Source organism: Puntigrus tetrazona, chromosome 25 (genome assembly GCF_018831695.1).
Source record: "Puntigrus tetrazona isolate hp1 chromosome 25, ASM1883169v1, whole genome shotgun sequence".
Lineage (NCBI taxonomy): Eukaryota > Metazoa > Chordata > Actinopteri > Cypriniformes > Cyprinidae > Puntigrus > Puntigrus tetrazona.
Genome location: NC_056723.1, coordinates 14,679,225 through 14,692,835, shown reverse-complemented (window position 1 = coordinate 14,692,835; position 13,611 = coordinate 14,679,225). Strand labels below are relative to the sequence as shown.

General features: G+C 38.1%; 2 protein-coding genes across 5 annotated transcripts; both read right to left on the bottom strand.

Moving 5' to 3' along the window:
- Positions 1–7: 7 nt before the first annotated feature.
- Positions 8–5,221, bottom strand: uevld (UEV and lactate/malate dehyrogenase domains). Of its 2 annotated transcripts, XM_043227284.1 has the most exons (12): positions 5,056–5,221; positions 4,819–4,903; positions 4,627–4,692; positions 4,385–4,548; positions 3,618–3,759; positions 3,442–3,530; positions 3,238–3,343; positions 2,206–2,376; positions 1,956–2,129; positions 1,750–1,837; positions 1,537–1,660; positions 8–724 (listed from the first exon to the last, which is right to left on the bottom strand). In XM_043227284.1, the coding sequence occupies exons 1-12, from the start codon at positions 5,095–5,097 to the stop codon at positions 560–562; spliced, it is 1,416 nt and encodes a 471-aa protein (XP_043083219.1). In that variant the 5' UTR covers positions 5,098–5,221; the 3' UTR covers positions 8–559. The 2 variants fall into 2 exon arrangements, with proteins under 2 accessions (XP_043083219.1, XP_043083220.1); XM_043227285.1 differs by lacking the exon at positions 5,056–5,221 and having other exon boundaries at positions 4,385–4,567; positions 4,819–4,867.
- A 1,792-nt stretch (positions 5,222–7,013) lies between these two features.
- On the bottom strand, positions 7,014–13,034 carry spty2d1 (SPT2 chromatin protein domain containing 1). 3 transcript variants are annotated; one of them, XM_043227283.1, is made up of 7 exons: positions 12,523–13,034; positions 12,128–12,242; positions 9,149–10,552; positions 8,019–8,175; positions 7,829–7,906; positions 7,604–7,693; positions 7,014–7,493 (listed from the first exon to the last, which is right to left on the bottom strand). In XM_043227283.1, exons 1-6 carry the CDS (start codon positions 12,580–12,582, stop codon positions 7,606–7,608), a joined length of 1,902 nt encoding a protein of 633 aa, XP_043083218.1. In that variant the 5' UTR covers positions 12,583–13,034; the 3' UTR covers positions 7,014–7,493; positions 7,604–7,605. The 3 variants fall into 3 exon arrangements, with proteins under 3 accessions (XP_043083218.1, XP_043083217.1, XP_043083216.1); XM_043227282.1 differs by having other exon boundaries at positions 7,014–7,693; XM_043227281.1 differs by lacking the exon at positions 7,604–7,693.
- Between the last annotated feature and the right edge of the window lie 577 nt (positions 13,035–13,611).

Here is a 13,611-nt window from a genome sequence, read left to right as displayed (position 1 = left end):
GGTCTCATTTTTGCAATAAGAAAAACAGTACATAAAGTGTTTATTTTAATATTTACATTATTGCTGTTGTCGATTCTAATTTCACATTCAGAGGTATATGGCACAAGCATGTGATAAAATATAATAACAGGGTCAAATGTATTTCTTGATAAATTAATATACATTCACTTGCATAAAAGCACATCGGGAACCCGTGCACTTTAATTGATTTACAAGCAATCACAGACCCGCCTAAATGGTAACAGCGTTTAACAAGCACTTAAAGCCAAACATAACCTTCATAAAGGCCCCAATGTTGTAGTATTCTCACAGATAACCACTTACAGGTCCAAAAGGATTGCATATACATAGTTTGTAAACAAGTGCAATAATAATATACGTAATGCTTCAAAAGGAAACCAAGTCTTCAGTGCTATTGGTGTCAGACTGTCGCAGTGGCTGCTGTGAGCATATAAAGATTATTGCAGGAAAGTCTAATGTGCATCTTTACCTTCCGTGTCTTAAAGCTGCGACTGTAACAGAACTTGTAGAGGAGATGTGGTTTCATCCAGTACCCGAGTTACAATCTCAGCTGCATGAAGAGGTTGACCTGACACGCCACACTCTCCCTCAGCTTCATTTCATCCTCGGAACCCAGAGCCACTCCTGGTAATCGGGTAGAGCCGTTTTCACCGAGGATGCAAGGCAAGCTGAGGAACACTTTGGAACCAATTCCACCCCATCCCTGAAAGACGGAAACGCATTTAGATGATCTCAAAATTAACAGTTTCAGGGCTCCGATATTGTCATTTTCATAAAAAGGGTTTGCATTTAAACAACTCTGATAATCTAGACATAAAGTTTTAATCTAAAGTGTCAAAATCTTTACAAATGTTAGCTGCATTTTATTTTGTTAAATTGAAATTTTATTAATCATCGTTTGAAAGCTTAAAAAAAAAAATCATCCTGTGAGAACCATTTTTATTACAATAGAAATGCTATAACATTAAAAGCAGGCTCCTCCCCCTAGTGGGTGGATTTACTGTATTATTTTAAAATTTTATCATTGGAAATGAGTCTCAAGGTTAGTATTTGGTGGTTACTTCGTGATAATATTTTGCCAGAAATGTATATAAAAAAAAAAACTAACTCAATGCAGTTTTGGTGTTGCACCCAGTGGTTATTTTTGGTACAATGCCTAAATAAAAATGAATAGGACCCTTAATCTTTATAACAACAACAACAAATTTGGAACGTGATTTTAGAAATATGGAATTAATTCAATATATTTTAGATTCATACACATATAATGTTTATAAAAAAAATAAATGAAACCTTTTTAGTGCAGTACATTTTTATTACAGTAAACTCACTTGAATTTTCACTTCAGCAATAAGTTCTTATTATTACAGAATTTATTAAATTATTTTTTTTTGTGATTCCAGAAATTTTAAGAACCCCATGTTCTTTTTAATAAAGCAACAACAATCTTTATAATGTTGCAATGTTGTTTGGCTGTTCCTCTAAACACACACTTACTGAAGGTAAGTAACTCACCTCAGCCAGCGTTGTGACGGAGTGTATCTTCTTTTTGTCCGTTACAATGCTGTGAACAATGTCAGCGACGGACAGCCCGACCGACCATGACCTCTGACCTCTGCATTTGAGCATCTCTAAGGCCCTGAGAACGTATCAAACCGTTCACACTTCATAGTGCAGTAACGAACCTCAAATGAAAAACATCTGGATGCTGATCACTGAAACCCATACCTGTCCATTAACGGTTTGGTGGAGTTGGACACTGGAGTTAACGTCTGTAGCTGGTCAGTTCCCGGCCCCATATTACCCCACAATGCCACTGATCCACAACCAGAGAGAGCCATCACACTTCATATTAAAACCAGACTCTGAACTCAAAGCATCAATGCACACTTGAGGTCTTCATATAACCACGATTTAACAACCGGTTCACTCACCCTTGTTCTCGGACAGTTCTCCGATGACCCAGGCCTGCTTGCCCGTGCTGTTCGCCACCAGTGAGATGTTGATGATGTGAGACAGTCTCTCCGAGTCCAGGTTACAGCCCACGCCGATCACCTGAGTGGGCAGAAGATGACTCTGTCTCCAGGCCACGTGTGTCATAATGTCCACTGGTGACGGAGAGGTCGAGAGGTCATTTACTATAAGAACAGAAGTAGTGATGCAGATAACGAATGAGACGTGAACCTGGCTGAGAGGCGATGAGCAGCACGGCTTTGGGACTGAGCTGGGCCAGACGAGGGATGATGCTTCTGAACATGTCCACATTCGTCTGAACTACACTCAGATAGGACTGCTCATCACTCCAGGCATTGGCTGTGATCACCAGCACCCTGGAGCCCGCCGAGGCCGACAGGTCTGAGACGAGAAGAAGAAACACACTCCGTCGTGACTTTAACAACGCAGGCGGTCCAACTGAGAGCTACAGACCCGTAAAGACTTTGCGAGGGGTGCATCTTCGCAGATTATCAGTAAACGATACAAAAAAATGTTTTTTTCCTTTTAAATAATTAACCCTTTTTTTCAAAATAAAACATTTTATTAGCCAATTCTTAAGGAAACGTTTATGATTTTCATTAAAAAGTTGAAGTGCTAAAACATAGGACTAAATCACAATTGCATCCAGAATTAAAGTTTTTTCCATAATATGCGTGTAATTTGTATTTTTATTATGAATAATACATGCAATAATTTATTTTTAAGAACAAATTTATTTTATATATAGCATATTTTATGTAACGCATTATATGAATATTAATATGTAAATGAATGTAAACTTTTGAAATATATACTGTATGCATGTATATAATATAAATACACAGAGCATATATTTAATACTACCATTTAAATTGTTTTTGTATTACATTAATGAGAATCAGTGCTCACTAACAAAAAAAAAACTTAATTTATCAAAATAATGCTGAAATTAAATTAAATATAAAAATAAAAAAGTAATGAAATATATATATATATATATATATATATATATATATATATATTTTTTTTTATATATATTTTTTTTTTAAAATTTTTCCTAAAATAATTTTTAAAATGCACAAAGGGTAGGCAAGATATAGATTTTGGGGTAAAATCTGAATCAGTATATCATGAAATTCTCTCTAGATTTTACAAATTAAGAGTTAATAACTGAGAAGTAGACTTTGCTTCTTTCTTTCTGTCCAAGTGCGGTAATGTGTTAAACGTGCTGATGACAAGCACCTTTGGAGACCTCGACCTTCGGTAAACTGAAAATCTCCAAATCCATGGTGCCACCTTTGCTTGAACTCTCAGGCACGTCAATCAAAACCAGTTTATCGACACAGCCCTACGGCGGAAGGTTTGACAATACAGCTCGGTCAGAAAAATGCAGTTACGCAGCCATAAGCTATTTCTGGAAAAAACAAAAGTCAGATTTGTAGTTACTTTTGCCATAATACTCAACACAGCAGCGATGCCCAAATCTCCTCCACCAATCACAGAGACCTTGACCTCCTGATCAGGCCGACCTCCACCTGCAAGAACGGATCAGACCAACCGTGGGTTCAATTCATTTAAAGCGTACTCTACATGAGGAGCAGCAGCATATTTTCATGCCTGACCTTCGTTAAGAGCGAGACTGGACACATAGGTCAGAAGATTGTTTGGATCGTCGCCCTGGGCTGAAGATTTGGTGCCCAGTGGAGGTTCCTCCTCAAACTTAGCAATCATCTCCGCCAGAAGCCCGTTCACAGATGACTTTGGCTGCAGCAATGACATTATTTTACTAATATATATATATATATATATATATATATATATATATATATATATATATATATATATATATATATTTTAATAATAATTAAGTGCTAATGAGATCATAACAATTGAGGAACAAATAATGCTGAAAACTCAGCTTTGATCACAGGAATAAATTACAGGGTTTTTTTCATTGCGCGTTCTAATTAATCTCAATCAAAAATCAAAAAGTTGGATTATTTAGATTTTGATTTTTATATGATGAAAAAAAAAAAAAACAACAACAACAACAACAAAAACAAAAAAAAAAAACCCAGAAATGTATTTATTTATAATTTTTTTATTATGTTAGCATGTTTTCTGTGTGCTTTATTGTTAGTTAGGCTGTATGTTTACTTATTGCATAAGTTAATAAGTAAAAATACAGCCTAACTAACACAATAAAGCACACAAAAAACATGCTAACATAATAAAAAAATACATTTATCTGGGGGGACCATAAATGACCATATTCATTTTAAATATCCACGAATCAAAAATAAATTATACATGTGCACAAATTAATGTAATTCATCAGACAATCAGTGAAGTGACTCGAAAGTGTTGTGTTTAGCGCAGGTTCTCTCACGTGATCCCAGGTGTGCAGACCCGGCAGGTGTATCCTGCCCTTCGAGTCCACGTGCTTTCCCTCCCGTATGACCATGCTGGACGTGGGTCTCAGGTAACAGAGGGGAGGCGCGAAAGGAAACGAATCCAAGAGCCACAGCAGGACAGGCAGGTTATATGAGCGCCCTGTCCACACATGACACATCTTCTGAGCGATTAGCAGCTACAGCACTGTACTTAAACCCGACACGCGCGGAGTCTCACCTTGATACATGACCCGGATGTTGCCAACCAGTTTGAGCAGGTCCTTCTGTAAACTGTCACTAGATGCTGCGAATACGTTTAAAAAAAAATCTATTTCACGTAGTGATTTTAATATAAAATGTGGAGATTCTCTGAATTCTTAAGCAGATTAATGTAGTTTCATATATTCGGATCATCGTTAGAAGTACTCACTGTATGTGCCAGATATTATTTTCATATCAGGATGAAGGCGAGAAACTTTCTGCAGCTCTTCGACAGCAACATCCCGAAATTTATACTGTTAAGAAAGCGTCGATAGAGAAAATAATCCGTGTTTGAAAGATGACTCGACTTTTCAAACAGGTTTAACCGGCGTCCATCGCCGGCTTTGATTCGTTAACTTTTTGAACAGTATGAGAGCGCGCGCGCGGACAAGCGCGAGACACTCACCTTAGAGAGAACTTTCTTCACAGACTCCGAGTTGAAATCCATTGTCTCCGCTCAACCCGAAACAAAGTTTGGCGAACCCAGGACAGCGGGAGCGGTTCAATCTCGACCGGGCGACAACGAGAAACTTCCGCAAACACTTCCCGGCCGAGCGCGGTCTGCTACGGCAAGCCGGAGGGGTGTCGCACAAATACGACACAGCGGCGCGCTGAAAGACAGTAAGACACATTTTTAATTTTTGGAACATTTATTCATGAAAAAATGGACAACAGTGAAATGATATCGTCACTCAATTAATATTACAACTGAAAAACACATTTTTACAGCTACACATTTTTGAGCCATTAATGTGGTAATATTTGGTTTTTTTAAATTAATTATAAATAATTCCCAGCTGCAAAAAACTGCTCTGAAAAAAAAACTGAAAAGTGCTCTATTTTGAGGTCAAAACCATTTAAAATGCAATAATGTATACATAACTATCAAATATATAATGTAAATGGCATAATAAATCAAAGTGCTAAATAAATATTCTAAAATATAGACTCAAAACAGCGGACACCTGAAGTTGTCACTGGTGTTACCTTGTGCTATAATATAAATGGATATATATTATATATAGTCCAGCATATTGCAAAATGACTAATATGGGTTTTTAATTCTGATTCTGAATAGTTGTTTTGTGAACATTAAAATACTAATATCCGTTTTTGTGATACTGTTGTGGGTATAAGTTATAGACCTACTGCTGCTAAAACCAAAACCCAAATCAAACTGAGCAAAGAAATCCTATGTAGTCGTTTATTAACCTATTATGTGTTTTCCTTTGAAGTGGTTAATGGAGATGATGGAAAAAACACACTTAAACCAGTTTATGCTGAAAGTAGCTGGACCAAGGATGTGGCCAAAACCTCTTTAAAACCAGCCTAGGTATATTCTGGTTGAGTGACAAAACCACCAAGAGCAAGTGGTACAGAAATACAGACACAAACATCGAAGACCCGTTTATTTGATGTCTGCATTCAAGTCTGTAGAATGACTCCTATGAGATGTCAAATACAACCGTTTACTGGATGTCTTTAAGACATTTATTAGTTAAAACGTATGTAAAACTCAAAGACGTCTGTCAGATGTTCGTATACAGCAGATGATTTCCAGATGAAGAGATCTTTTGCAGACATCTTGCAGACTGGCATGTGCTATCTGGGTAGGAAAGGTTTTGTCTTGCTTGACATGTTCAAAATTACATCTAGTAGTGCTAGCCCGGATCGTAGTTGTCTTCAACAATAACTTTTACGTGTCATTGTTGACGATTACAGATTCTTCCCAGAATACCGTGGTGAGCGTGATTTCACGAAGCACTTTTTTGGATCAACATTCTTGTTCATCCTGGAACAATATTCCAATCCATGACTCGGATTTGAGGGAAATATCTGTTTTAGGCTTATGATCAGGGTTAGCTGCTTCTTCACCCATTAACCAGCTATTATTTCCCACTGATTGTAGGAACAAACTTTGGGTTGGGTAAAGTTTAGATATAGTCTATATTTTTGGACAGTTAATGTTGATCCAGGATCATGTCTGTTTCGGCTAAATCGCAGCTACTGTGCTGCTACGCTACAGATGTTGACTAGCTGTCTAGATCAGCGGTCTCCAGGACCTGTTCCTCGAGACCCAATGCTCTGAACGTTTGGCATGTCTCCCTTATCTGACACACTGGACACATGGAGCTCTTTCCTAATGAGCTGATGATCCGATTCAGATGTGTAAATTAGGGAGACTGTGCAGAGCTGTGGGTCCCGAGGAACAAGTTTGAAGTGTCTAGATGATGTTGAAATGTGAACGATGTCACATTGAGCAACATCCCAGCTAAAAATAGACAAATGTCCACTTCCGGGTTTTTATAACCGGATCTGCTTTCACAGCTATGACGCGAACGAACAAACGACAGGACAACAGGATCTGTCAAATCACTTTAACAAAAAATACATTGGAAAAATGGCAGTCTTCTGTCTTTTTCACCAATTAAATATCACAAGTTATAAAATAACTCTCCCTAAATCAGGACCAATCTGGAACTTGGTGCTTGAGTAAGGCATCCACATAGATATACTTTCATGATCTCTACAGATACAAAAAAATGCTATCGTGATTCTCAGATATTCATTTTATATATTATTTTCTCCGAAGCTCAGCTAAGTCAGATGGGCTCTTGATAGTGCAAACCTGCTCCCATGGCTTGGGCATTCAAATAAATAATGTAACAATGTCAGGAAGGCGTTTCCATTCCACTCGGTTTCTCCCAACCAAATAAGACGAGATCAAAGTCGAGTAAGGTAAACTAAATCTTTTTCCGCTTTGCTTTCATTGCTAGTTTTCTTTTCATCTCCTCCTCTTCCAAACGCATTTCCTCTTCATCCTCCTTGATGCCCAGGCGTAAGCTGAGACAGAAACAAAAAAGAGGTGTCATTAAGGAACGTCATTTTCACCGGTCCTCTGCGTAAAGGGAGAGAAGCATTTTATTTCAGTCTGTCGGAAACACAATGATCACAATCATTTTCTCTTCGTGGCGTTCTTCCGCCTCATCTCCTCAAGTTCTCGTCTTTCCTCCTCCTGGTCCTCAAGCACTGCCATTCGCAGGCTAATCAGACAATCAGGGGCAAGGCAAAACACAGAAAAGAAGGCAACAGTGTGATGATTTGGTGTAGATGATGAACCAAAAGCAGTTTGTCACAACTACTATTGACCCATTGGTATTTTGCATCTGAATTCTTACCTCCTCGCTTCCTCTTTCTGCTGCTCTTTCCAGCTGCTCTCCATAAACTTCAGTGCATAGTCGCTTTCGTCTTTATATCTGTTGAAACGAAAGACGACATTAGCGCAAAGTTGGCTGATATGTGTAGCTTGCAAGATCATTTCAAGTGCACAGATATTTTATTGTAATCCTAAACTGGGCAAAAACTCACCTGTTCCTGTCATAGCCAAAGATTTCCCTGATATGTTTTGAAATTTCATCCTGTTCTTCTCCTTCATCGTCGATGAAGTCGTCCATCTCAGAGTCGTACTCCTCCTCATCCTCGTGCTTTCGTTTATAACTGGATGTTATGGGGGGCAAGGCTGGTCCTTCAAAAATAGTTCAAGGGATAGAACTTATTACACAGAAGACATTAATGCTGCCACTGATTACTAATACAAAACAAATGTACTCATTTATAGAACATGAATATATACATGTGCAAATCAAGCTCATTCTAATGCAAAATCAATACAAGTACTTGGAGCAACAAACACAAGAATCGACCGTTTACATGCAATCAAATAATCAGTTAGTAATCAGATTAACAGTTTGAGCTTGACATGAATGTTTTCTGATTAATCGATTCGAGTGAGTTTATTCCAAATAAAATTTTAATCAGACTGCATGGGGATACAGACCTAAAATAATATGATCCGATGGGAAAACAATGAGCACATATAAACTCATGAAGATTCTAAAATACCTTTATTCACATATTTACATAGCTTTAATATTACTCAAATGTGCCCAAGTTTGGTTTCAGTTATTCTCACGGTGACTTTCGGACAAGGCAACTATTCTACCATTGAAGTCAGAATATATGTTCATGTATGGAACATTCAGAACCAGAAGTAGTAATTAATTCATTACAAATGATGACATTTGTGCAGGATAGCACACCTAATATGTCTACCAAACAAGAAACAGTATTCCTAGTTTTTTATAAGACTAAGACCAAATCAACTGTTGGAATATTCAATAACTTTTGCAAAAAAATAGGGATCTTTCATGGTAACTGGTTTAATATTATCTACTATGTCCTGTCGATTACCACCACAATTTGAACTTGTCGTCTTGGTTTGTAAAACCAACTATGATGTGACTTGATTTTGGTCATTAGGAACTGACTGCACATACAATTAATTCTAAGAGTATTTTTGAAGATGCTACGTGTATAATGTTTAATTATGGAGTAATCCACTGCCATTAACTTTAGTTGCAAGGTTCATTACATGAAAGCTTGGGTCCGGCAAGTGCCGAAAGAGCAGCTGTCTTGACAATATATTAACAAACACTTACCAGGAGGCCTAACCAAGACTCTGTGGCCTGAGGGGCCAATCACTGTCCTGGGGCCTTGAGATTCTGGAGGTCTTGGAACCATTCCAGGTCTTGGAACCATCCCAGGTCTTGGAACCATCCCAGGTCTCTGTGTAAAGTTCTTTGATGAAATGGTCTCTGAAACAACAGTGCACTGAGGTCTTCCAGGGCCAGAGCCCATGCCGTTTACCAATCTCCCAGAAACATTACCTCCCATCCTGCTTGGTCCATTTATGGAAGCCTTGGAGCTTCCAGGAACCTGCTGACCTTGCAAACTGCCACCTGGTCTTGGTTGCTTTGAAGGGTCACCAGAAGAGGGTCGTCCCTGTCCGTTGCTCCCAGGCCGTGATAAATGTCCTGGTTTAGCAGGTTTCTGAGGATGCCCACCTCTTTCAGAGTTACTAGATCTAACTTGCCCAGAGTTTTTGTGTGGTCCTTGACCTGGTCTAGCTGCACCAGGAGCAACTCCAGAACGACTTCCCAAAATACTTGATTTCCCTTGAGGTACTGAGGTATTCCCCTTCTTTGGGGTAAGGTCACTTGAGGTTGTGGGCCTTTGGCCTTGTGAGGGTCTGGATGGTGCTGGCTTCATTTGAAACGAAGCACCGTTCTTCATGGCAGCTTTATTGTTTAAGGCACCTGAGGAGCCTGAGTTTCTGTCTCCATGTGGTTTGGCAGAACTTGGAATTCTTTCATTGGATGCTTGAAGCTTTGGCTTTTTGCTGGTACTACTTGACATGTACTTTTCTCCTGATGGCTTGGGCAATTTCCCAATTTTGCCATCTCTGTCTACATTCCTCCTTTGTAAATTTGAGCTGGATTGGGCTCGAATTTCTTTTTGTCCTGAGTCCTTGTCTGGTTTGGCATCTTTCCCTCTATCCTGATTCTTGACTCTGCGCTCCATTTCAAGTTCTCGAATCTCCTCGGCTGTTCTGAGCCTTTCCTCTGTTTTCTTCACTACTTTCATTTCAACTGGTTCAAACTGCTTCTTTTCTGCAAGTTTCAAAAGGTCTGCAAAGTTCATTGATGACGAAGGGGGCCTTGCTGGAGCACTGAGTTTTTTTGGTTTGTTGTCAACTTTGCTGAAGGACTCGGGTCGAGATGGAGGCTTAACAGGCATGCTTTGTTCTTCAGATTCAGAATCTGTTCCCTCATAGTCATAATTATCACAATCATCATCATCATCATCATATGCGTTTGATGTTTCCTGATCTTCCGATCTCTCCCCCTTCGACCGCCTTTTTTTGGGCTGGTCTATGACAGGGACGCCGTTGTAACCTCTGAAATTGTCCTTAGTTCGGGAAGCCATTGCTCTTGCCTTCCTATCGGATTTCAGCTCCACTCTTTTGGCCAGCAAGCCCTCTTTTGCTTTCTTACTCTGTAGTTCTAAGAAGGAAGAGAAGTACCATAGTTATTTTCTCACTCTCAAGTCTTTGTAAATCCCTATTGCAGGGTTGTCTTATCCTGCTCCTGCAAGTCCACTATCCCGAGAGTTTAACTCCACTTAACCCTACAGTATTATACACACCTTTTTAAAGGTGCTGTATGTAGGATTTTGACTCCACTAAAGCATAAAAATACTCTAGTATGTTTGCATCCATTTAAGAAACATACTACATAATAGCCTCTGTTTTGGTTTCTGAAACCCACCCACTGCCAGTTTAATTGTGTTTCAGACCCCTTAGTTACCAGTTGATGGAAAACAGATTATTTCACTTCAGTCATGGAAATTGGCAAATGAAAGGGGTCGGAGCAGGAATCTGGTAGTCTGCATGAGCGTCAAGTCTGAGTAGGATGGGTCTCCAAAAATCCAATATTTTGAATTTGGATAATATTGAGTAACAACTGATATTTATATGCACCGATTTTTTTTTAGTAGTTTGCTATACTGTTATAAATTTACATTACGAGCCTTCTGAATTTCATCTTAGTTTTTTGACATTTAAATATCAGCAAATGCAACATTTTTTATTTAGTTCCTCTGTGTTTTTCCTCCTCAAGTATAACATTTCCCTCTATTAAAATATATAGGCCTGATATGTCAAATATTACTCAGTAAAAAACACATTAGCATTCCATAAAAAAAAAACAATTTTTCAGATGACCATTACTTACGTCAAGCTTTAGAGAGTTTAACACACCTGAAACAACTAATCAAGGTCTTAAAAGGTTTAACTAAATAAATTCTATTAGACATTATAAAAGGGATCCATATAACTTTTGTGCTTAGGTTACACGTAGGTTACATTTTATAGTAAAACATGCATTTCTAAAGAAAAAAGTGCATTTGGAAAAACGGCACGGTGACGATAGGGCTTTAAATGACCTATATAGGCACATGAGCACTTTAACCCTTTAAGAAGCTTATAATTCTTGTGCGCTGCCCTTTCAAGTGAGCGTGCCATTTAATGCATTGAAAAGCGTGTCCACCAAAATATGTTGTTGTTGGCTGTTAAACAGAAAAATAAAAAGAGTAAGATCTCACTATCTTCAGGTGATGAAATGTTTGTTGTGTGAAATATTTGGATCGTGGATCGATTATTTTTGTACACCTCTTTCCTTTTATTTTTTTACGTCTTGTATTTCTTTTTGGAATCCGTTTTATAATAGACCCGAATATGTTTTATCCCAATGCAATAACTTTAACTAGAAAATCTAGAGCCAAAACGACTTTCCGGTTTAAAATTGTGTACAAACCGTTGGTTACTTTTTAACTAAATGTGACATTTTATGTGGTTGAGGTCAACCCTGATGCAGATGTGATGTGTCTAAATATAAGTCAAATGGAGTGTCTTTATGGTGCTTTTAAAATCCGTTTCATCATCCTGACAGCCTCCATTCCCTTCAGTTTAATTATATGGAAGAGAGCCGTCTTTCAGTGACATGACAGCAAGTCAACAATGACTTGGACGGACTATGCATTTAAGATATATTATGTACAGCTTAAAAGAAAAAAAGCACCTTTTTTCTTTTGCTCCACAGCCTGTTTTTTCAGAAAGGCTTGCACCGCAGACGAATTTACTCCCTTGACCCTGACATCTTTTTTGGGCGGACCGGTTTTCAGGCTATACCGCTTCTAAAAAAACAAAAACATAGAAATGCAAACATGTGAAATTACAAGCACTTTTAATTCCATACCTGACGTGGGAGGCTTTTTCTCCAAAAAATAAGCAAAATTAATTAACAATCACCCTAAAACATGATAAAATGCAATCCCTTTGCAATAATAAAACATTTGAATGACTAAAACTGCACGTAGTTGGATATCCCAATGTCATCGATTGCACATTTAAATATACTCCAAAGACAATAAATGATGTTTTATTCATTTTTTTCATGTTTTTCCTCATACATACCGGTAGGCTGCTGAGGCCTTGGTTTTGGGAGGCGATGGATAGCACGCTGTCGAAATCCATGATCCCTAACTGTCCACAGCTCGCTTACTTAGCCAATAGCAATAGCTACCACTTACCAGTCGACAAACACTGACCTCAGGCAGCCTCTGTGCCCGCAAATACGGTCTCTAAATCAGCCCGAACCAGCCCTGCTGTTAAAACAAACCGAGTATCGGAGGAAGGACAGGCAAACTAAAAGGAAACCCTCGATGAAATCGGCTCCCTTCAGCTTCTGTTCGCCATATCTGATCAGCTGCTGTGCGTTTAAACCATTAAACAACGGGAGCTTCTGGCTCTTTAATACAAAAAGTTTCGTTGTGTTTTCGTTCGGTGACACCGGAGCGGTTTCCCTAAATTGTCACGAAACGGCGTGAAACGGAAAGGTTATAAAACAACGCGAATAAGGAAAACCCTCTGGTGAGAGCAACAACCAAACCCACGTCATCCGGTTCACGCACCCGCGTCACTTCCGGTCGTTTAAGACACGCGCTTTCTTCTTTCGTAAGTTTCAGTGTCGCGTTTATAAGATAAACAAGTGTAGATATATACTGGGTAATTGTAGATAGGTTGCTAACATAAAACCAGAAATAGCTAGTTTCTCATGTGCTTTTTAATTTTATTCCTTTTTTAGATATTATTTTACTAAATAAGCTAAGCGATTAGACAAATTGAACAAAATTAAACACTTTACAATTAAACAAAAATATACATTTGCCGAAATTGAGATGTATACGTCTTCTGACAGCTCAATAAATAAGTTTTACACCAGTGTAAGGTTTATTATTATTTGATTGGACATATTTGGTTTAGATACAAAGAAAATATATATAAATTGAGAAAATCGCATTTAAAGTTTTCCAAATGAAATACTCAGCAATGCAATCATAAAAGGACGTTTTCGTATATTTTTATACATTTATGGTAGGTAATTTACAAGATATTTTCATGCACCTTCACTTAATATTCCGTAAAAATAAATGTATTTAAGCTATTTTTAGCTAAATAACGCCTAATAAAAGAATTTTTTTATTATGGACAGCACAAGTACAT

What these genes read in the sequence shown, in the direction of transcription:
- uevld (XM_043227284.1), bottom strand. Translation starts at nt 5,097, where the DNA reads ATGGATTTCAACTCGGAGTCTGTGAAGAAAGTTCTCTCTAAG. An exon ending in TGAAGAAAGTTCTCTCTAAG is followed by an intron (nt 4,904 to 5,055) that starts GTGAGTGTCTCG and finishes CTTTCTTAACAG; the next exon opens with TATAAATTTCGGGATGTTGC. An exon ending in TGTTGAGTATTATGGCAAAA is followed by an intron (nt 3,344 to 3,441) that starts GTAACTACAAAT and finishes CTTCCGCCGTAG; the next exon opens with GGCTGTGTCGATAAACTGGT.
- spty2d1 (XM_043227281.1), bottom strand. Translation starts at nt 12,582, where the DNA reads ATGGATTTCGACAGCGTGCTATCCATCGCCTCCCAAAACCAAGGCCTC. An exon ending in AAGGCCTCAGCAGCCTACCG is followed by an intron (nt 12,243 to 12,522) that starts GTATGTATGAGG and finishes TTGTTTTTTTAG; the next exon opens with AAGCGGTATAGCCTGAAAAC. An exon ending in TGTGGAGCAAAAGAAAAAAG is followed by an intron (nt 10,553 to 12,127) that starts GTGCTTTTTTTC and finishes CTTCCTTCTTAG; the next exon opens with AACTACAGAGTAAGAAAGCA.